Source organism: Papio anubis, chromosome 13 (genome assembly GCF_008728515.1).
Source record: "Papio anubis isolate 15944 chromosome 13, Panubis1.0, whole genome shotgun sequence".
In the NCBI taxonomy this organism is placed as follows: domain Eukaryota; kingdom Metazoa; phylum Chordata; class Mammalia; order Primates; family Cercopithecidae; genus Papio; species Papio anubis.
The window spans coordinates 99,298,440-99,321,125 of record NC_044988.1 but is presented as its reverse complement, the minus strand read 5'-3'; the positions used below and the strand labels follow the sequence as shown (position 1 = coordinate 99,321,125).

The 22,686-nt window shown below is 53.4% G+C and overlaps 1 protein-coding gene across 1 annotated transcript in view; it reads right to left on the bottom strand.

Moving 5' to 3' along the window:
* Nucleotides 1-1,412: 1,412 nt before the first annotated feature.
* PRRX2 (paired related homeobox 2) overlaps nucleotides 1,413-22,686 on the bottom strand; it is a 57,510-nt gene continuing 36,236 nt past the window's right edge. Inside the window, exons 2-4 of the mRNA XM_017949348.3 lie at nucleotides 4,483-4,670; nucleotides 3,298-3,476; nucleotides 1,413-1,870 (exon numbers count right to left, since the gene is read on the bottom strand). Coding sequence (XP_017804837.3) covers nucleotides 1,735-1,870; nucleotides 3,298-3,476; nucleotides 4,483-4,670 — 503 coding nt within the window. The 3' untranslated portion in view covers nucleotides 1,413-1,734. The remainder of the gene's footprint in view (nucleotides 1,871-3,297; nucleotides 3,477-4,482; nucleotides 4,671-22,686) is intronic.

Genomic DNA, 22,686 nt, shown 5'->3' with positions numbered 1-22,686 from the left:
TTCAGGGGTGTACTGGGGGCAGGTGGGAGGCGGTCCTCACTTGACTCACAAGTGTAGCTGCTGTACCTTCTAACTAAAGTGGGGGCCAGGCATGGTGGCTCACACCTGTAATCCCAGCACTTTGGGAGGCTGAGGTGGGTGGATCAGGATCACCTGAGGTCAGGCGTTCGAAACCAGCCTGGCCAACATGGTGAAACCCTATCTCTACTAAAAATACAAAAAATTAGCTGGGTGTAGTGGCTGATGCCTGTAATCCCAGCTACTTGGGAGGCTGAGGCAGAAGAATCGCTTGAACCCCTGGAGGTGGAGGTTGCAGTGAGCTGACTTCGCGCCTGGGCAACAGAGCAACACTCTGTCTCAAAAAAATAAAATAGATAAATAAATAAATAAAGGTGTCCCTGTGTGGGCTACTCATGTGTGGAGCCCCATGGCTGGTGCTTTAGGGGCACGGCGAAGCTGCGTGGGCAGGGTGGGGTATGGGAGAATCAGCCCAGCTCACTGAGTTCATCGAGATTCCTTGCTGTGCCACCTGCCACCCCCCCACCCCAAGGGCCAGGGTTCTCACCCACCGCTGCCCAGGGCTGACCGTCTTTGTGCCCTCAGGGATGGGGGAGTGTTGTCCTACCTCCTGGGGGCTGGACTGGGGTGACTCTGAGCGGAAAGGCTCTCCTGACTTCCCTGGTGGATGTGGGGACAGGTAGAGGAGCTGGCTTCAGACCTTCCCTCACCCTGTTTTCTGCAGACCCCTCGTAAGTGGTGTCATTGGCTGGCGGCACCCCCAGTTACTGGCTGCAAATGGGTGGGTTGAGGGACTTGGATCTTCTACTGGCCTCAACTGTCATGGAGTACACCACTGTCCTGGGAGCCTGGCTGGGACCTGCAGTCTGCACCTCAGTTTTCTGGGCCATTTCCCCAGCCCCTCCGTGGTCAAATGATCAGAGAGATCCCACGCCTTCTGTACGCCCAGAAGCAAGGGACTGAATGTCGTTGCATGTTTCCCACATACCGTCTGGCCAGTCTAGGAATCCATGATCACCGATCCTGCCCCGCAATAGGATGGGGAGACGCTCCCTGCCCAGGGTCACATAGCAAGGCTCTGCTCAAACATCTGGGTGTCCCCTTGGGGCTCAAGGTGGGAGATGGGGTCTAAGGTGGGTTTCTGTCCTCCTCTCCCAACCCCCACCCCCCAGCCCCCACTTCTGGGGGCCCTGCAGGGTGACCGAGGACTTTGTTCCCGGGAACAGTACAGATATGAGGGCAGTGGGCCTCCCATGGCTGCTGGTCTCAGCCAGGCCAGGGCAGTCCCCATGCCTGCTGCAGGGGGCCCGGGAAGGCCATCCAGCCCTGTGGGGTCCTAGCTCTGATCTCAGTCACCAACATTGTTTGCAGCCCTTACCCACCTTCCTGCAACCTTTTGGGGCTTAAAAAAATGGTTTTATTTCTTAAAGACAAAAGCTTTTTGGTTTTAATACACAAACTAAATGAGGTCCTTGGTAGGCTCTTCCACCTTCCGGCCCAACCCCTCCAAGGGTTGTGGGCTGCAGTCTCTGGCAGCCGAGGACAGAAGAGCTGGGCCCGGCTGCGGGGGCCTCAACAGCCTCGCGGGCTCGGGAGTCCAGGCTGGAGAGACGGGCCAGGAGAGCCCATCCAGGAGAAGGTCACTTCCTGGGCGTCTGCCCCCTTTTCTGTTGCTGTCCACCCAGGGAGGTGGCTGGGTCCTGGTGGGACTGGACGTCAGTTCACCGTAGGCACCTGGCTGTGGTGCAGGCTGAACTCCTTGGCCTTGAGACGGAGGCTGGCGATGCTGTTGGCCATGTTGACCCCCGGGGTTGTGGGGCCTGAGCTCCCAGGGCTGTAGGGTGGCACTGTGCTGGGGGTGACATGAGACACAGGACACATGGGTGAGGGTGGCTTCTGGGTGTCAGTGCTCGACCCCAGCCTCTGGTTCTGCCACCCCCCTCCTTAGCTTGCTCTCCTGGGCAGCCTTCACCCAGGATTGGGCGTGGTTTGGAGCTGCAGGGTTTGGGCAGGAGTCAGAAGTCCGCCCAGCTTGGTGCTGGGACACAGGAGCCTCCCTGAGAACCATGAGCTTCCTGAGGGTGGAGCCTGGGTGGGTCCTGTTGCCCCCCTCCATGAGTACCCCGGGCCTGGCTCACAGCAGGAGGCAGGTAGAAGGAACAGGCACCTGAATTTAAGGATGCCCCTTGGGGCCAAGCGTGGTGGCTCACGCCTGTAATCCCAACACTTTGGGAGGCCGAGCTGGATGGATCACCTGAGATCAGGAGTTCGAGACCAGCCTGGCCAACATGTTGAAACCCGGTCTCTACTAAAAATACAAACAATTAGCTGGGCGTGGTGATGGGCACTTGTAATCCCAGCTACCCGGGAGGCTGAGGCAGGAGAATTGCTTGAGCCCGGGAGGCGGAGGTTGCAGTGAGCCGAGATTGCACCACTGCACTCCAGCCTGGGTGACAGAGTGAGACTCTGTCTCAAAAATAAATAAATAAATAAATAAATAAATAAATAAGGATGCCCGTTGGTTTTCCTGCCCCATGTAAGGATGAACAGGGAGGGAAGTCAGGAGGGCGGTGAAGGCTAAGATCCCTCAAGCCGACCCACGAAATCCCTGTCCCCCTGCAGGACTATGGCTCCAGCAGAGCCACCTGCATCCTCAAGGAGCAGATGGTGCCTCTGGAGCTGTGGGGAATGGTGGCCCAACCCTTGAGCACCTCCTGCCCACCTTGTCAGAGTCTTTCCAGCTTTGAGCCAGACAAAACTGCCCCAGAACTCGGCTCTGGGCCCTAGCCATGCCCACGGGCCAGGGAGATCATTTCCTCAGCCCTCCCAGCCTCAGTTTCTCTCCTGGAGGGTAGACACAGGGCGCTGGGGCCCCCGTGCCAGCCTAGGAATCTTCCTGCAGGTTTTCTGTTCCCCCAGGGTGATGCGTGTACTTTGCTCCCCCTCCAGATAGGCCTGTTTTCTCCCAGCTCCAGGCACGCATGCTTGCACACTCCTTGGCACACGCAGGCACGTGCATGCACACTCACAGTCATGTGTGGACACATGCACATTGACACACACACGCAAACTCTTACAACATGCGCATGCACGTGCACGTGCCCGTGAACACCCACTCACGGGCACACTTGCCACACATCACTTGGTGTGTACCCCAGATCCCAGGGGCCGTGGACAACATTCAAGCTCTCTCCAGACCCTCAAGAGTCCAGGCTGAAAAAGCTTCTCTGGAATTCCCCCAGCTGCCCGCTCCCGGCCTAAAGGTGTTCCCGCTCTCACCTGTAGGGGGACGAGGCTGTCCAGGAGAGATAATCCGGACTCAGGGCGGTGGGCCGGGGAGCCACGGGCTGCTCGATGGCGGCCTCCTGGCTGTAGGACTTGAGCAGCGAGGCGGAGCGGCTGGCCAGCATGGCCCTTTCGTTCCTGCGGAACTTGGCGCGGCGGTTCTGAAACCAGACCTGTGGGTGGGAGGGTGAGCAGGGTGCAGCATGGGCAGAGGGGACCCAAGTCCTTTTGGACCTGGGTGTGTGCCTGCTCTGTCACCAGCCCTGGGCTGGTGGCGTCACCTCTCTGAATCTCAGTTTTTTCATCTGTAGAATGGGGATGACAAATGACGCCTGCTGCTGGGTATGTGTTGGAGAATAAGAACACCAATAAAAGAAGGAACGAATGGAGGGGCATTCGGCCACTGGGAGCGAGGTGCTTGCTGAGCCCTCGGTGGGAGAGGTGCTTGCTGAGCACTTGGGGAGAGAGGTGCTTGCTGAGCACTTGGCTCAGTGCTGGCACAGAGTAAGAACTTGAAACTGGAAAAGGACTTCTTTATCAGAACCCTTTGTGCTCTAAGCACTTTACGAAAACTTATTTTTATTTATTTGTTTATTTATTTATTGAAACAGGGTCTCACTCTGTCACCCAGGCTGGAGTGCAGTGGCGCAATCTCGGCTTCCTGCAACCTCTACCTCCCGAGTTCAAGCGATTCTCCTGCCTCAGTCACCCAAGTAGTTGGGATCACAGGTGCACGCCAGCGCGCCCGGATAATTTTTGTACTTTTAGTAGAGATGGGGTTTCATCATGTTGGCCAGGCTGGTCTCAAACTCCTAGCCTCAAGTGATCCACCCGCCTCAGCCTCCCAAAGTGCTGGGATTACAGGCATGAGCCACTGTGCCTGGCTGCTTTATGAAAATTTTAACTCTAATTCTTGAAGGACCCCTATAGCAAAGGCCTACGTGATCCTTATTTTCCAGGGAGGCAGGAGCCTGCAGCACAGAGAGCCTAAGTTACTTGCTCAAGGTCACACAGCCAATAAGTGACAGGGCTGGGATTTGAACCCCCGTCCTCCTGGCCTCAGATGCTCCTGCTCTTAAACACCCCTCCTGGGCAGTTGTGTAATCCCGGGAGAACAGTGGCTGTGCGCTCCCAGGCGCACGCTCCTACGGCAGGCCCTTCCCGGGACTGAGTGCTCACCTGGACGCGCGCCTCGCTGAGGTTGACGCGCCGGGCAAGCTCCTCGCGCACAAAGGCGTCGGGGTAGTGCGTGCGCTCGAACACGCGCTCCAGCGCCTGTAGTTGGCTGCTGTTGAACGTGGTACGGTTCCGCCGCTGCTTCTTCTTCCGCTTGGCGGCGCTACCGCGCCCCGGGCTAGGACACTCACCTAAGGAGGTCGAGGGGGCGGGGGGATGGTCAGCAGGGCGGCCAGTGGCTACGTTACGGTTCAGCCCCCAACTCCGCAGTTTGCTCTGAGTGCTTTAGTGCTTCCCTCTGCAGACGGATGGTCCAGCCCCGCAGCCCGGAATGCATCCCTTTAATTCACTCCCTCATTCCTTCCGGCATCCACCCATCCATTCACTCTTCAACACATACTTACTGAGCACTTACTATGTGGCAGGCCCAGTGCCAGACTCCGGGGAGATAATGGTGAACAAAAGCAGCCACACCCCTGCCCTGTGGAAACCCCAGTCTGAGCCAACTGAGATGGGACCACGGCAAGAGCCCTGGGGACAGGTGTCCCCTCCACCAGGGACAAGTGACCTGCTCAAGGAGGGCCCAGGAGACACCTGACTGTCCTCAGCACCCAGCCCAGGCTGTGGGGCATGGCACATTCTGCATGGACACCTGTTGCTGACGTGTAATAATAATAATTAATATGTCATAAAGAGCAGTGGGAGTCAAGGCTCAGGACCCACAGATTCTAGGAAGCTCCCAGGAGCCCTAAAGATACATGTCCTGATCCCCATCACTCCTAAGGAGGAAGAGTCAGAGAGGCTACGGTCTCGGGCCCAAGCTCAAGGGCCCAGTGGAGTCATTGTTGGGGGAGGGATCTGAACCCACCAATCGGGTACCAGAGTCCTCATCCTCTCCTATTTAGCCAATCAGGCAGCTGTTGAGAGCAGCCTTCCTTTCCAGAGGGCCTACTAAGCCAGAGGCTGTGCTGGGGCTGGGGAGAGACGAACCAGACGGATTCATCAGCAGGGGAGGCAGACCCCGGATAAGCTGGTGGGGCCGTGAGGTGGGTCAGGGGCAGGTGAGGGCCAGGGCACGGGAGGATGCTCAGCTCTGGTGGGGATGAGGAGCTGGCCGCGAGGCCCCTCAGGAGAGGTGCAGCTTGCAGAGGGTTTGAAGGATCCCCAGGAGTTCTCCCATCAGCCAGAGAGTGAGGGAGGGTGTCCAGCCAAGGCCCAGCAGGGGTGGTGGAAGATCCCAGCAGCAGACCTGACGGAGGGTGGCGCTGGCCTGTGGTACAGAACTACCAGTTCTGGTAAGGAGGGTCCAGCAGAACCCTGGGGAGGTCCTGGGGTGGCAGCCTCTGGGCCCAGCCTGTACCTTGGGGGATGGGGTGGGGCATCCAGCTACTATTTCCGCATTTAAACTTTATCCAGGGGCCAAACCCCTGACCCTTCATCCTCTAGGGTCCAGCCCACTGTCCACTCCTCCAGGGCGCCCTCCCCGATCCTGAGTCCACGTGGAACCCCCTTCCCTCCAGCACTTAGAATCAACCAATGCTGCCGGTTCAGCACCTCCCTGTGCATCTGATTTTCTCATTAAAAATGTCTATTTTAATAACCAAGTAACCACACTGCTTGTCACAGTAACAGATTCAAACAACACCAATGGGTATAAAGTAAAACAAAATACTTTCCCCTCCCCTATCCCACTCCCCACATTTTCTTTATTTTTTATTTTTTTATTTTTTTATTTTTTTGAGGTGGAGTCTTGTTCTGTCCTCCAGACCGGAGTACAGTGGCACGATCTTGGCTCACTGCAACCTCTGCCTCCCGGGTTCAGGTGATTCTCATGCCTCAGCGTCTCGAGTAGCTGGTATTACAGGTGCCCACCACCATATCTGGCTAATTTGTGTATTTTTAGTGGAAACAGAGTTTCACTATGTTGGCCAGGCTGGTCTCGAACTCTTGGCCTCAAGCCATCTGCCCGCCTTGGCCTCCCAAAGTGCTGGGATTACAGGCGTGAGCCACCATGCCCAACCCCACTGCCCACATTTTCTAAGATTACAAATACAAGTTTAAAAAATGGCCAGGCGTGGTGGCTTACACCTGTAATCCCATCACTTTGGGACGCTGAGGCAGGTGGATCACTTGAAACCAGGATTTTGAGACCAGCCTGGGCGACACAGTGAAACCCTATCTCTACTGGAAAAAAAAAAAAAAGAAAAAGACATTAGCCAGGCATGGTCGCAAGCGTCTGAAATCCCAGCTACTCCAGAGGCTGAGGCACAAGAATCACTTAAACGCGGGAGGCGGAGGTTGCAGTGAGCCGAGATTACGCCACTGCACTCCAGCCTGGGTGACAGAACAATAGTGTGTCTCAAAAATAAATAAATCAATAAAAGTTTAAAATAAAATAAAAAATTGACAAGCACACACTGGGGCTTCAACTTGCCTCTTTTTATTTAATAATATTCTGGATACTCTTCCATCTCAGTGAAACAAACCTAACCATCTTTATTATGATTGTTTTTCCAAAACACATTTTCCCTCTTGTTCCCTCTCCCCTACCTTCAGGAACCATTTTAAGAGTGAGTTTTTCCTTTATCCCTCCAGCATTGCTTTTTGCAAATATAATAAAATATGTGTAATATTTTCTCCCTTTCTTCTATCAAAAGAAAGCATAGCGGCCGGGCATGGTGGCTCATGCCTGTAATCCCAGCACTTCGGGAGGCCGAGGCAGGTGGATCACCTGAGGTCAGGAGTTCAAGACCAGCTCGGGCAACACGGTGAAACCCCATCTCTACTAAAAATACAAAAATTAGCCAAGTGTGGTGGCATATGTTTGTAATCCCAGCTACTTGGGAGGCTGAGGCAGAAGACTCACTTGAACCTGGGGGTTGTAGGTTGCTGTGAACCAATATCATACCACTGCACTCCAGCCTGGGCGACAGAGTGGGACTCTGTCAAGAAAAGGAAAGAAAGAAAAAGAGAGAGAGAAAGGAAGGAAGGAGAGAGAGAGAGAAAGAGAGAGAGAGAGAGAGAGAGAGAGAGAAAGAAAATAGCATGTACTGTTCACTTTTTGCCTCACCTAAAGATATTTCCCAGGAGCCCTCCATGTTCCTTTTCACAGCTGCATAGCAGTCTGCTGTGCAATTCTGCTGTTTATTCAACCAGAGTCCTATTGATGAGCATTTGGAGGGTTTCCAATCTCTTGGAACTAGAAGAATGCCACAATGCATAACCTCATGCAAATATGGTTTTCTATTTTTGCCAGTGCATACTTAGGACAGATTCCTAGAAGTGGAATTTCTGGGCCAATGAGTGAATGCTAGATGTGGCCAAACTCCCCTGTATGACTGGTCTTATTTTGCGTTCCCATGGCCAGGTTTGGGGCGACGTGTTTTGCCTGCAGTTTGGCCAAGAGAAGAGCTTTGGATTTTAGTCCATACCTTGTCTTTTTGTTTCCCCAGTTACATGTTCCCATGTTACACCCGATGTTCTTTGCACAGTACTTGGGCATTTGTTCAGTGAACTGTTACTGAGCTTCTGGAACATGCCAAGCCCAGCGATGGGTACTGCTTAATATCTGCTTTTAATCAGTTCCCAGGTTAGGGGGGTTTACTGACTCTTGAGCAATCAACTGATTTGATGTAAGGTTAAATTGTTCCATGAGACTGTAAATGAGTGTGTGTGTGTGTGTGTGTCTGTGTGTGTGTGTGTGTGTGTGTGTAGGGTTGTCAGGCAGGAATCAAGGAGGTGTCTAGGAGAAAGATGACCCTGAAGCAGCGTTTGGAACACTGCTTCTCAACCAAGGGCTATTTTGGCCCCATGAGACATTTATGATCGTTAGGACTAGGGAAGGAGTGCTACTAGGATCTAATGGTAAAGAGGCCAGGAACGCTGCTAAATATTTTATTTTTTGAGACAGGGTCTCCCTCCGTTGCCCAAACTGGAGTGCGGTGGTGCAATAGTAACACATTGCAGCCTCGACTTCCTGGGCTCAAGCAATTCCCCCATCTCAGCGTCTCAAGTAGCTGGGACTACAGGTGCCTGCCACCATGCCAAGCTAATTTTTCTTTTAATGTAGAGATGAGGTCCTACTATGTTGCCAAGGCTGGTCTTAAACTCCTGACCTCAATCCTCCTGCCTCAGCCTCCCAAAGTACTGGGATTACAGGTGTGAGCCACCATGCTTGGCCTTGCTAAATACCTTTTATGTGTGTGTGTATATATATATATTTTATATATATGATGTATATATAAAATTTATATTATATATTATATATAATGTATATATAAAATATATATATATTTATATATATATATATATATATTTTTTTTTTTTTTGAGACGGAGTCTCGCTCTGTCGCCCAGGCTGGAGTGCAGTGGCCAGATCTCAGCTCACTGCAAGCTCCACCTCCCAGGTTTACGCCATTCTCCTGCCTCAGCCTCCCGAGTAGCTGGGACTACAGGCGCCCGCCACCGGGCCCAGCTAATTTTTTGTATTTTCTTTTTTTAGTAGAGACGGGGTTTCACCGTGTTAGCTAGGATGATCTCGATCTCCTGACCTGGTGATCCACCCGTCTCGGCCTCCCAAAGTGCTGGGATTACAGGCTTGAGCCACCGCGCCCGGCCTAAATACCTTTCAATACAGGTTCCCATGTCAATGAATTATCTTGTCCAAAATGTCAATATTACTGAGGTTGAGAAACCCTGGTTTAGAGGGATGACTAGGAGGTTATGTTCGGAAGTTTCCCCCTTTGGGAAATACTTGCAAACACACGGGACCAGGTGGGGGCTGGGGGGGCCAGTGGTGAGGGAGCACGCAGTGGCCCTGTGCGAGCTGTTCTCATTGCCGGGACCGCTTCACTCTTCACTCCTCAAGCAAAGGTGAGGATGGATGAGAATGTCTGCTGCCTGTGAATGTCTTTCCACCCCCACCGCCTCGATGAGGAAGAAACTTTAAACCGAAACAAGAGCTCTTGCGCTGAAAACTGGGTGGTGATCAATAGCCTGAAAGCAGGGATGGAAGTTTCTGGAAAGCCCGTCATTGCAGGGGTGATTTCCACCCCCTTTCAGGCAATTCCTCTTGGGCACACACCCAACACAGGAGGCATTTCAGCCAAAAAAGGAGACATTTTCGGGAAGTTTCTGAGCAGTTCAAACCTGGGGGTGTTTAAATGAAAACCATTTTGCAGCCTTCGCCTCGCCGAGCGAGCGCCTGAAGAAACAGCTCCACTTCCATGCCAGTTAAGCTGTGTGGCGACGTGGAGCCCAAACCCTCACGCAAAGGCATTTACCCCCACCCCAGCCAGCCCCAGACCGCCCCCAACACTGGCTGGCGTCCCCACTGCTTCCCAAGTCAGCTCTGCCCAGGGTCGTGCCAAGGCAGCTGTGATGTGATGCGTTCAGCCAGAGCCAGTTGGGCCAGGAGTGGTGCCAAGTGCTCCACGTGTGGCCACCCACCGTCCCCTGCATCCACCCTAGGAGGCACTGTGCCATTTTATTTTATTACTTTTTTTTTTATTTTATTTTTGAGACAGAGTCTCGCTCTGTCCCCCAGGCTAGAGTGCAGTGGCGCAATCTTGGCTCACTGCAACCTCTGCCTCCTGGGTTGAAGTGATTCTCCTACCCAGCCTCTCGAGCAGCTGGGATTATAGGCTGGAGTGCAGTAGCACGATCTCGGCTCACTGCAACCTCCGGCTCCCGGGTTCAAGCGATTCTCCTACCTCAGCCTCCCGAGTAGCTGGGAGTACAGGCGTCCGCCACATGCCTGGCTACTTTTTTTGTATTTTTAGTAGAGATGAGGTTTCACCATGTTGGCCAGGCTGGTCTCGAACTCCTGACCTCAGGTGATCCACCGGCCTTGGCCTCCCAAAGCGCTAGGATTATAGGCGTGAGCCAACAACTGCATCATTTTACACACAGGGAAACTGAAGCTGGGAGAGTGTCTTGCCCAAAGTCATACATCTGGAATTGAAATCAATGCCTATTGGCCATGCACAGTGGTGGGGACCTGTAATTCCAGCTACTTAGGAGGCCGAGGCAGGAGAATCACTTGAACCCAGGAGGCAGAGGTTGCAGTGAGCTGAGATCATGCCCCTGCACTCCAGTCTGGGCAACAAGAGTGAAATTCCGTCTAAAAAAGAAGAAATCAATGTCCGCTGGGAGGCTTGGCGAAGCCAAGGCTGTGAACCCCTCTTCACAGGGTTTCCTCCCTCTTCTACCTCGCTCCCAGGCTCCGCGGCGTAGGGGGCCTGTCACACGCTTGGTCCCAGCTCTCTGAACCCATGGGTGGGTGGGGTCAGGAGATGCCATGGTGGGAGGCCTCCAGCCTCACGTCACCCCTTCGATCTAAAGGAAGCCCTTACCCCTGGGAGGGTGTGGGACAGCAGCTTGCTGAAGGACACACCAAGCTGCTGTGAAGAGCTGAGTGTAGCTCAGTGCCAAGGACATAGTAATTGCTCAATAAATGTTCACTCCCCTTAACATGATTGCTTTTGTGCAGTCAGCTTTGTATGAGAAGACAAGGACATTTCTCCCAGCCTACAGCAGAAAGATGGGGCTGCACCCTGCCGTGGGCTGAGGCTGGGAAGGAACGCTGACGGGGAGAAGGACCCAGGCAGCACCTCCCCGGGGACCAGAACTCGAACCCACAGCTCTGGACTTAGCCGGGGGCTCTGGCGCTAGCCTCCGCCTCTGAGCAGATGTGCCGGATATGTCGCCCTAAGTTCCTGAACCACCTCCTGAGAAATGCATTGTGGTGGGCGTATGTGTTCCTCTGGGGACTCCAGGCTTGGGCTTAAAGCATTTAGGAAATAAATAAAATAAATACTCTGTAAGCCTCAGGCCATTGGCGCCGGGTCCCTGCCTTTTCACAGGGCCCCTCTCCTCCGGCCAGCAAGCCCTGGGTCTGCACTCTTCAAGGAGGGCTGTGCCCAGAGTTTCTTTTTGTTCAGGAAAAGTTCTGCTCTTCCCTGAGATTGAAACAAAGCATGAAACCGCCTCCCTTTGACCAGGCTGTTTAGCTGCTTTTGTGGAGGCCTGGATCCGGGAGAAGAGAAACGAGCCCAGATGGGGGAGGCCTGCCTCGCGCGCTCTCCTCCTTAAAACCAAAGCGACATCGTCCCCGATTACATTACGATGAAAAAATGACTGGTGCACAGTTTTCTGCCATTAAATTATTTCACACGTACCATTTATTTGGCTGACTGGGGGCTAAAGACATTTAAAAACTCTGCTCTCAGCCAAATGACCAACTGTTCCCACCGCCCTCCCCTGTGCCCATGGTTTTTCTTATTCCGTGTAATTTAAGGGTCTAAATAGTCTGGAGGGAATTAACTGCAAATTCTTCCTAAGACAAATAAACTCAGCCTCTTCGTTCCTGCCTTTCTCAAGCTGTTGAGAGACACACTCTGTTTGTTTTTGCTTCAAATAGTCAGTTCGCGCCTGACCCCAGGGCTGAGGTGAGCTCCAACCCAAATAAATAACTTTTATTAATTAGCATTTATTCTGACCAAATAAGCAGCCCTCCCCACCACCCCCAACGTGATCTCTGCCAACAGGATCGCAAAAACAAACAACGGGTCCCTGGGACCTCGATGTGGATTTAACAAATTAACACTGGGCCTTCTCAGAGGAGCCTCAGAGCTGGAGAAATATTTACAGCTTGGAAACGTCTTAGGCAGGAAGTGGAGGTGGGGTAGGGTGGAGAGGCCGGGAGGCTTCAGTTTCCCCCTGGGATTTCTTGGTAGAGATTTGGGTTCCTTTGAAGGGCCCCTGGGAGAAGCGCTCAGGCAGGAACTCTGAAACCACATCCTTAGCCACTGCCTGGCAGCATCAGCAAGGACACAAGTGGCCCTGAGGGAGGCTTGAGGGATGATTCTTACCTCTCCCAGTAAGGAATGGAAGGCAGTACCGCCTAGTGGTTAAGGAGGTGGCCGGTCTGGGTCTGGCTCTCAGGCAGGTTCCCTTCACTAGCAGAGCGCCGGGGGGGGAACCTTTAACCGCTCCCAGCCTCAAGAATCTCACCTGAGGCCGGGTACGGTGGCTCACGCCTGTAATTCCAGCGTTTTGGGAGGCCGAGGCAGGTGGAAGGAATGCCTGAGGTCAGGAGTTTGAAACCAGCCTGGCCAACATGGTGAAACCCCGTCTCTACTAAAAGTACAAAAAATTTAGCTGGGTGTGGTGGTGTGTGCCTGTAATCCCAGCTACTCGGGAGGCTGGGGCATGAGAATTCCTTAAACCCGGGAGGCGGAGGTTGCAGTGAGCCGAGATCTCGTCACTGCACTCCAGCCTGGGCAACGAAGCAAGACTGTCTCCAAAAAAAAAAAAAAAAGGAGACAGAATCTCACCTGAAAAATGGGACTAACAGGAGCTACCTCATTTAACCCTCATAACAATCCGACACAGCTGGCCCCTAGTTCAATTTTACGTAGGAGGCACAGAGAGTTCAATGATGTGCTGATGCCACATGGCCAGGAAAGGCCAGAGCTGGGATTGAAACTCAGAGACCAGCACATAGTCCAGCGTCTTAGCCACTTCCCTACACTGCTGTCTGAGTCACCTCGGCATGGACAGCCAGCCCCAAGAATCCCCCTGCCCAAGATCCTCGCGGTGCTGGGATTCTGGGGGGGGGGGTCTCCCTGGTGGCTTAGGGGTATATGGAACAACCAAAAGGAGGGAGGCTGAAAGCAACAGAAACATTCCTGGGGCTGCAGCACGCAGCTTCAGGCATGCAGACAGCAGGGCAGCGAGGATTAGAGACGCGTGCAGGCCTAGCCCCAAGCCCTTTGAGGGTGGGCCACAGTCAGGCCGGACACAGAGAGGGCTCAACAACATTTGAAGACAGAAAAGAAGGAAGGGAAGAAGGGAGGATAGAGAAGAAACATGGTCCCTGGGGCCTTATGGAGAAGGATGCTGGGGCTTCTAGACTATTCCAATCCCAGGAGTACAGCCCGGCCCCAGCCAGCACCCCGACCAAGGGGCCCAAGAGCTGACTTTCGTTTTTGTTTTGTTTCGTTTTGTTTTTTGAGATGGAGTGTCGCTCTGTTGCCAGGCTGGAGGGCAGTGGCGCAATCTCTGCTCACTGCAACCTCCCAGGTTCAAGCGATTCTCCTGCCTCAGCTCTCGAGTAGTTGGGACTACAGGTGTCCACCACCACACCCAGCTAATTGTTTGTATTTTTAGTAGAGATGGGGTTTCACCATGTTGGCCAGGATGGTCTCGATCTCTTGACCTTGTGGTCCACCCACCTCGGCCTCCCAAAGTGCTGGGATTACAAGTGTGAGCCACTGCACCCGGCCAAGCTGGCTTTCAATCAGGCCAAGCTGGCCTCAGCCCCAGAAATTCAGGGACCAGGGGTAAGGCACAAAGGAGGGTCTGAGGTCCTCTGGTGCGAGTTACAAGGCACAGGTCCATCTTCACCTCACTGGACCATTGCTGGATGGGGCCACCTAGGCCACTCCAGTAGGCAGAGCCAGGGCAGGTGGCCTCAGGGCTGCACAGCCGCTGTTCCAGGTCCCTACCTCTTTGGGGTCACTGCTCGAATCACACACACCACGCCCTCTCACCATGGACCCCTGCCTGAGCTGGCAACGTCTCCTCCCTTTGTTGCTCACTTTCAGGTCTCAGCAGAGATGCTTCCTCCTCCCAGAAGCCATCCTGGACCCACAGCTCCCAGAAAGCCCTGTGCCTCTCCCATTGTAACTCTGTCACACTGTGGGGTAAGTGCAGGGTCATCGGTCCAGTAGGGGCTGGGACTTACTGTTTTCTGTCTCCTTGGAATGCATCACAGGGGCTGGCACAGGGAACCTCTCATCAATCTGCGTTGAGTGTTGAGTGTTGAGTGAAGGAGGAGGCATGGGAAGGGCCGGCTGAGCCTGCAGAGCCCGCCCTCCTGTGCAGGGGTCTAGGTTCCTCCCTTGGAGCCATGGAGGCCTGGCGAGGACACGTCCTCCGAGTGAGGAAGGGGCTGGGGGAGGCCAGCCACCACCAGCCACTGCCCTGCCACACTTTTAAGAATGTTTCACCTCATTAATTTCGAACAAAAACCCGTGACGCTGACACATTTTTATAGCTACCAGCCTGGAGAAGGAGAAACACATCCCGGGAAGGAAGGTGATGATGGAAGCCACAGTGGGGCCCGAGGACAGGTCCCCAGGGGGCCCCATCCTATGGCTTCCCCAGATCTCTCCACAGCACACAAGAGCAAGAGGCATGGGCCGCCCCACCTGGGACTGCCGTGCTCTGACCTGCTCGCAGTCCTGGCGGCCGGTAGCCAGGGTGGCTGCCAAGAATGGTGGCTAGTGTGGCCTCCGCAGGCTCAGAATGACCTTGGAGTTTGGAGGAGTCTAGAGGAGGTTCCCTCATGTCCCCCACAAACCTCAGCAGAGCCGTGCTTGGAGACAGTTGCGGGGTATCTGGGTCTCTCTGGGATCGGGAGCCTCACCCCTAAATCCATGACAGGCACACATTTCCATGGGGCCACCAGACCCGCAAGAAACCCTAGTGGAGGGGCCAGTGACCCAGCAGGAGCTGCCCCTGGCAGGGAGCACAAGCATCTTCCCACTTCTGGGCCTTGGTATCTGCTGTTCCCTCTAGCTGAGGCACCCTTCCCCCGTCCCCACCGCACCGGCTACAGCTGAGCCGGCCCTAGATTTCGGCCTCCATGCCCTGCCCTGAGAGGCCTTCCCGGCTCCCAGACAAGCGCAGGTCTCCTTGTTATGGACTTCTAGGCCTTCTCCCTCTCCTGCACATCTGTAATTAACTAAAATAGAGAAATGACATGTTTCGGTTATCTGCTTCATGCCTGTCTATCCCACATTCGACTCCAAGATCGAGACGGGTAGGGACTGGGTTTTCCTTGTCAGTGCTGTATCCCCAGGACCAGGCAAGAAGTTTGGTTTCAAAAATATTTCTGAATGAATGACTATGTAAATGAAGGAGCGGCTCACTCCAGAAAAGGATCTGAAGTCTCAACTTCCAAAGCCAGGTCCCTTTATCTTCAAAAGGGCCAGACGATGGCTGTTAGATGTGACACCAAAAACACAAGCAACTGAAGAAAAAAAAGATAAATGGAACTTCATGAAAATTAAACAGTTTTGTAACTTTTATAACCATTAAGAAACTGAAAAGACAACCCACAGAATAGAAAGGTTATTTACACATTACATATTTGGTAAGGGACTTATGTTTAGAAAATATAAAGAACCCTTACAGCTCAATAAAAAGACAAATAACCCCATTTTAAAATGAGTGAAGGATTTGAATAGACATTTCTCTAAAGAAAATACACAAATGGGCCGGGCGCGGTGGCTCAAGCCTGTAATCCCGGCACTTTGGGAGGCCGAGACGGGCGGATCACGAGGTCAGGAGATCGAGACCATCCTGGCTAACACGGTGAAACCCCGTCTCTACTAAAAAAAACACAAAAAACTAGCCAGGCGAGGTGGCGGGTGCCTGTAGTCCCAGCTACTCGGGAGGCTGAGGCGGGAGAATGGCATGAACCCGGGAGGCGGAATTTGCAGTGAGCTGAGATCTGGCCACTGCACTCCAGCCTGGGCCACAGAGCGAGACTCCGTCTCAAAAAAAAAAAAAAAAAAAGAAAATACACAAATGACCAATAGGCACAAAGATGCTCAAGATTATCAGCCAGCAGGGAAGTGCAATTCAAAACTATGATGAGATAGACTTCACACCCACTAGGATGGTTAGAATCAAAAGACAGACAACAACCGCACATGGTGGCTCAGGCCTGTAAGCCCAGCACTTTGGGAGGCCGAGGCAGGTGGATTGCTTGAGGTCAGGAGTTCGAGACCAGCCTGACCAACATGGTGAAACTCTGTCTCTACTAAAAATACAAAAATTAACCAGGCATTGGCAGGCTCCTGAAATCCCAGTTACTTCGGAGGCTGAGGCAGGAGAATGGCTTGAACCTGGGAGGTGGAGGTTGCACTGAGCTGAGATCACGCCACTGCACTCCAGCCTGGGCAACAGAGCAAGACTCCAGTAGGCAGAGCCAGGGCAGGTGGCCTGATAACACCAAGTGTTGGCCAGGAAGTGGAGAAACTGGAACCCTCATACACTGCTGGTGGGAATGCAAGGTACAGCTGCTGTGGAAAACAGTTTGGGAGTTGCTCACAAGGTGAAACACAGACTTACCATCTGACTCAGCAATTCTACTCTTAGGTACAGACGCAGGAGAAATGAAACATTTGTCCACACAAAAACCTGTACACAATGACATGTCCATAGCGGCCTTTTGTTTGTTTGTTTGTTTGTTTTGAGACGGAGTCTCGCTCTGTCACCCAGGCTGGAGTGCACTGGCCGGATCTCAGCTCACTGCAAGCTCCGCCTCCCGGGTTTACGCCATTCTCCTGCCTCAGCCTCCCGAGTAGCTGGGACTACAGGCACCTGCCACCTCGCCCGGCTAGTTTTTTTGTATTTTTTAGTAGAGACGGGGTTTCACCGTATTAGCCAGGATAGTCTTGATCTCCTGACCTCGTGATCCGCCCGTCTCGGCCTCCCAAAGTGCTGGGATTACAGGCTTGAGCCACCGTGCCCGGCGCATGATTTCTTTTATTTATTTATTTGAGACAGAATCTCACTCACTATGTCGCCCAGGCTGGAGTGCAGTGGTGCCATCTCAGCTCACTGCAACCTCTGCCTCCTGGGTTCAAGCCATTCTTCTGCCTCAGCCTCCCAATTAGCTGAGATTACAGGTGCCCGCCACCATGCCTGGTTAATTTTTGTATTTTTAGTAGAGATGGGATTTCACCATGCTGGCCAGGCTAATCTCGAACCCTTGTCCTCAAGTAATCCGCCCGCCTGCGCCTCCCAAAGTGCTGGGATTATAGGCTTGAGCCACTGCGCCAAGCCCTAGTGCATGATTTCTTCTATATGAAATGTCCAGAATAGGCAAATCCATAGAGATGGGAAGCAGACTGGCAGTTGCTGGAGCTGGGGGGACGGCAGCGAGGATGCTGGAGAGCAATAGCTAAAGAGTGCAGGGCTTCTTGTGGGGGTGTGAAATGTTTTAATATCGATTGTGATGATGGTTGTACAACTGAATATACTACAAAATCACTGGACTGCACATTTTATCTTTTTAATTAAATTTTACTTTCTGAGACGGTCTTGCTCTGCATCAGGTTGGAGTGCAGTGTTGCAATCATAGCTCACTGCAGCCTTGAACTCCTAAGCTCAAGTGATCCTACCACCTCAGCCTCCCCAGTAGCTGGAACTACAGGCATGCGCCACCATGCTCAGTTAATTTTTCTTTTTTTTTTTAGATGGAGTTTTAGATGTGGACAAATGCTTCATTTCTCCTGCGTCTGTACCTAAGAGTAGAATTGCTGAGTCAGATGGTAAGTCTGTGTTTTACCTTGTGAGCAACTCCCAAACTGTTTTCCACAGCAGCTGTACCTTGCATTCCCACCAGCAAGTGGGAATTGAGGGTTCCAGTTTCTCCACTTCCTGGCCAACACTTGGTGTTATCAGGCCACCTGCCCTGGCTCTGCCTACTGGAGTCTTGCTCTGTTGCCCAGGCTGGAGTGCAGTGGCGCGATCTCGGCTCACTGCAACCTCCGCCTCCCAGGTTCAAGCGATTCTCCTGCCTCAGCCTCCCAAGTCGCTGGGATTACAGGCACATGCCACCACACCCGGCTAATTTTTGTATTTTTAGTAGAGACGGGGTTTTACCATGTTGGCCAGGCTGGTCTTGAACTCCTGACCTCAAATGAGCTGCCCGCCTTGGCCTCCCAAAGTGCTGGGATTACAGATGTGAGCCACCGCATCCGGCCCTGGACTGTGCACTTTAAATGGGTGATTGTACAGTATGTGAAATACACGAAATACAATCATTCCTAAGAACACACAGAAAAAGGAGGGGGGGTTGAGAGAGCATTGAGATTGGAGAGAATGGCAAACAGGATATCTCCTGAGTCTCTGGGGGTGCCACAGGTAGTGGAGTGACAGGGGGTGAGGAGTGAGGTGGGCTGGGGTGCCAGGGAGGCCCCAGGAGGCCAGGGGCGTCTGGGCGAGGGTCTTTGGGGAACCCTCAGTGACACAGCCAGCAGGAGTGGCTCTTGAACTCCTGACCTCAGGTGATCCACCTGCCTCAGCCTCCCAAAGTGCTGGGATGACAGGCATGAGCCACCGCGCCCAGCCAGGAGTAGCTCTCGCACAGAATGTCCCCATGTGGCTCTGTCACAGCAGCAGGCTCACGGTAGGGAGGAGCCAGAGTTGGGGGCAGGTGAGGCCAAAAGTTCTTCTGAGCCCAGGAGCCTTGAGAAAAGGGGTCTTCAGGGCCAGGCACAGTGGCTTGCGTTTGTAATCTCAGCACTTTGGGAAGCCGAAGCGGGCAGATCACCTGAGGTCAGGAGTTCAAGACCAGCCTGGCCAACATGGTGACACCCTGTCTCTACTAAAAATACAAAAAATAGCCGGGTGTGGTGGCACCTGCCTGTAATCCCATACTTGGGAAGCTGAGGCAGGAAACTCGCTTGAACCCGGGAGACGGAGGTTGCCGTGGGCCGGGGTCGAGCCAGTGTACTCCATTTGCCTCCTGTTCACAGGCAATCAGAGGGTCAGATGCAGCCAAGCAGCTCTGAGGCCCTGGCTCCCCAGCGTGGCCCTAACAGGAGCCTCCCCTCATATCCCTCAGTCCCTGAGTTTTGGTGCCTGACTACCTCCCTCTGCACTAGGAGCCAGGGGTCCTAAGTCCAGCTCAGTCTCTCCTCTACTCCTGAGACCCCAAACCAAGCTCCAGAGAGTGGGGGCACCTGCTGGAACGGGGTGCAGGGTGGGTGGGAGGCATGGAGTCACCCAGAAGGAAGGGGGAGCAGCCCTCTGCTCGCGATTTGGTCTAAGAGAGGGGTTCGTGTCTGTTCTGTCTGGTTTTAATCTAAGGTTGATGGCCAAATGCCAGGTTTATTGTAAAGCCTACATTTTAATAAGGGGCTGGTATTGGGAGGAAAGCTGCCCTCGTTAACTGTTTCCAGACCACGAAGAAGTTTTCTGCTCAGGGCCCAAGGTGGGTTTTTCTCTCTCATTTAAGAGCTCCTGGGCCTCCCAAAGCCTGGAGCCAGCTGGGAACCTGGGGTGAGGGCTGAGGCCCGGACACAAAGACCTTCCGATTTCATGTGGCTTGGGTTTGCAACAAACCTGCAAACAGCTCTGCGGTCTCAAACTTGTCATTCTTGTCCTCTCAAGGACTCAGGGTCTGAAGGGATCTTAGAGATCATCTGTCAAGGCCCCTCATTTTGCTGATAGGAAAACTGAGGCCTGGAGGAGCAGTGACTCGGCCATGCACTCACAGCAAGGCAGTAGGTCCCCAAGATCTGACCGCTGAGATGTGATGCCTGCACATGCCCTTCCTCCCTGCTCCCATCTCTGTTCCCAGGTTTCCTGGGAGGATGCAGGAGAGAATATTCCCCACCCAGCAATTGGGTTACAGGGGCTACCAGCAGCCCGCCCAGACAGCAAACTCCTGCCTCCCCTGAGCATCTGAGAATGAGAAAAATTGCCCCGTGTGTCCTCAGACAAGAGGTGTCTCCTCTTGCGTTCTTGGTTTCACCATGTGTATTAGGACAAAACGGTATCTCTCCCTCCCTCTCAGGTGGCGCGGCGAGGATGGCACGGCCCAGGGCTCTCCCAAGGACATGCTCAACGTGGTGCTCCAGAAATGACAGCTAACCCCACTGTTATTTGTCCCAAATGAAGGCTAGGCTGGGCCTGGTGGTTCTTCCCCATTTTAATCATGAACCCCCCTCGAGAACTCGGAGGAACTCTACAAACCCTTCCCTAGAAAAACACAGGCGTGCATTCAAGTTTGCATGCAATGTTGTGGGGTGAGGTGGTTCACACACTCTGAATCCTGTCCACAGACCCCACCCTAAAGCGCCAGCCCCATAGAAGAGTTCTCTCTGCCCTGGAAGAACCTGCCCTTCTGCCCCATCTTGGGGTCCCCTGGCCAGCCCTTCATGGCGAGCAGCCCAGACAAGGGCAGTGCCTGAGAGGCTGACGGGACCTGCCGTGACCCTGGCTCTGGGCAGTGCTGCACTCCCAGAGAGGCTCAACTTTAAACATCGCCGGAGGTTTCTATGACCCATTTGTGAGTTCCGGGCAGTGCTGGAAAATGTGAGTCTGAGCCTCGCTCGGCGAAGCTCCAAGGGCGTCCCGAGTGTTTCTGCCGCGCCCCTCACCGCAGCGTGGGACTGTGGTGAGGCGAGAAGGGCTTCTTCTTGCACACCCTTAATTTTTTTTTTTTTTTTTGGTTTCCATTTACCCCACTTTATTATGCGCCCGGCACTGGGTTATGGAGCCCTGCCTCCTACAATGCGGAGGGCACTGTGATTAAGCCCCGTTCACAGTCGGGGCAATGAGATTCAGAGAGGTAAAGTACCGAATCCAGGTCACACTGCCAGTGATCGGGGCGATTGATGTCCAGACTGTCTGTCCCCAAAGTGGCTGGTATCTGGATGAAAGCTGCCCTTGGAAAAGTTAACCATTTCCAGACCAGGTGAAGTTGCTGCGAAGGGTCCCGTGTGGGAGATGAGCTCTTCCCCATTTAAGAGCTCCTGGGCTGCTCAAAGTCTGCAGCCAGGACCTGCAGGGAAGCCAGGGCGAGTTCTGGTGGCCAGGCACAGAGACCATTCTGACTTCTGTGGCTTCATTGGCCACCCCTCTCTACATGAACAAGTCGGAATGCTCGGCCCACACCCACCCACCTGGCTCCCCTGCTGTCTCAGCCTCCACCGGGTACCCACCAGCTGCTGTGCCCCGCCCAGGACAGCCTCACCAGTGGGGTGCATGCTCAGAGTCTGGGCACAGGGCCATCTTCGACATCTCCAACATGTTTCCAATCACATCGCTGCACAACAGCCAACCCTGGCTCTAGAAAATTCTCCATTACAGTGGGTCCTAGTCCATCTCCCTGTGGTCCCCACGATACGCTGTGCTTACACTCTGAGGGGCAGCATACAGGACTCTCTTCCTGAAGATCACCTTGCTAACCTCTGAGGGCAGCTGTTCCGGCGCCTTTAGCCACAGCTCTGGGAGCTGACCTGCCCCCCCTTGCCACACTTTGCCACGTGGAGATGTTGGCGCCAGATCTTCCGCATTTCTTAAAGGGGAGTCCACTGACAATTTGCCTGGGAATTCCCCGGGAAATTTGTTAAAGACAGACATTCCCATCCCAAGGGTCCAGCTGGGAATCCGCAGTAGACACTCCCTTACCCGCAAGTTTAGGAACCACAAGCTTCAGAGCAGACATCTGGGAATGACATGGCTCAGAATGAAAGACACCAATCCACACTCTAGCTCTGTACCATCCAACATGGAAGCAACGAGCTGCATGTGGCCATCTCAATGAAATTCTCATGGATTAAAATGAAATAAAAATACAAATTCCATTCCTCAGTTGAACAGGCCACATTTCAAGGGCTTAATATCCACACATGGCCAGCGGCCGCCACATTGGACAGCACAGACAGGAAACATTTTCATCATTACAGAGAGTTCTAGAAAGTTTTGAGACGGAGTTTCACTCTGTCGCCCAGGCTGGAGTGCAGTGGTGCGATCTTGGCTCACGGCAGCCTCTGCCTCCCAGGTTCAAGCGATTCTCCTGCCTCAGCCTCCTGAGTAGCTGGGATTACAGGCCCCCGTCACCAGGCCTGACTAATTTTTTTGTATTTTTAGTACGGATGGGGTTTCACCATGTTGGCCTGGCTGGTCTCAAACTCCTGACCTCAAGTGATCCGCCCACCTTGGCCTCCCAAAGTGCTGGGATTACAGGCGTGAGCCACCTCGCCCGGCCTAAGGACATTTGAAAGGAAAAAAATCTCCTATAAATCCCACGACACCAGCATATCTGTTTAATTCTTTGCATACTTTTTGTTGCATGTCCACATGTACCTAGCTATCACATGAACCCATTTACAGTGTGCATGAATATTATTTTCTGTTTTGGATGGGGCATGGATTAAGAGCCTAGGATTGTGATCAGACACACCCAGGCATGCTGCATATGGTTGCACAGGTTGTGCACTGCACAACTTCAGGAGTGCCATTCCCACAGACTCCAGTGTGACTGGTGTCCTCTGCAGTTATGCAGTGGACAACCTGCCCAACCATATCCCACTTTCCTGGAAATGGCTGCATTCCAGTTCTGGCTTTCCATGCCAGTTCTGTAAGCTCTGTGAGGCTCAGGGTCCCCACTATAAGT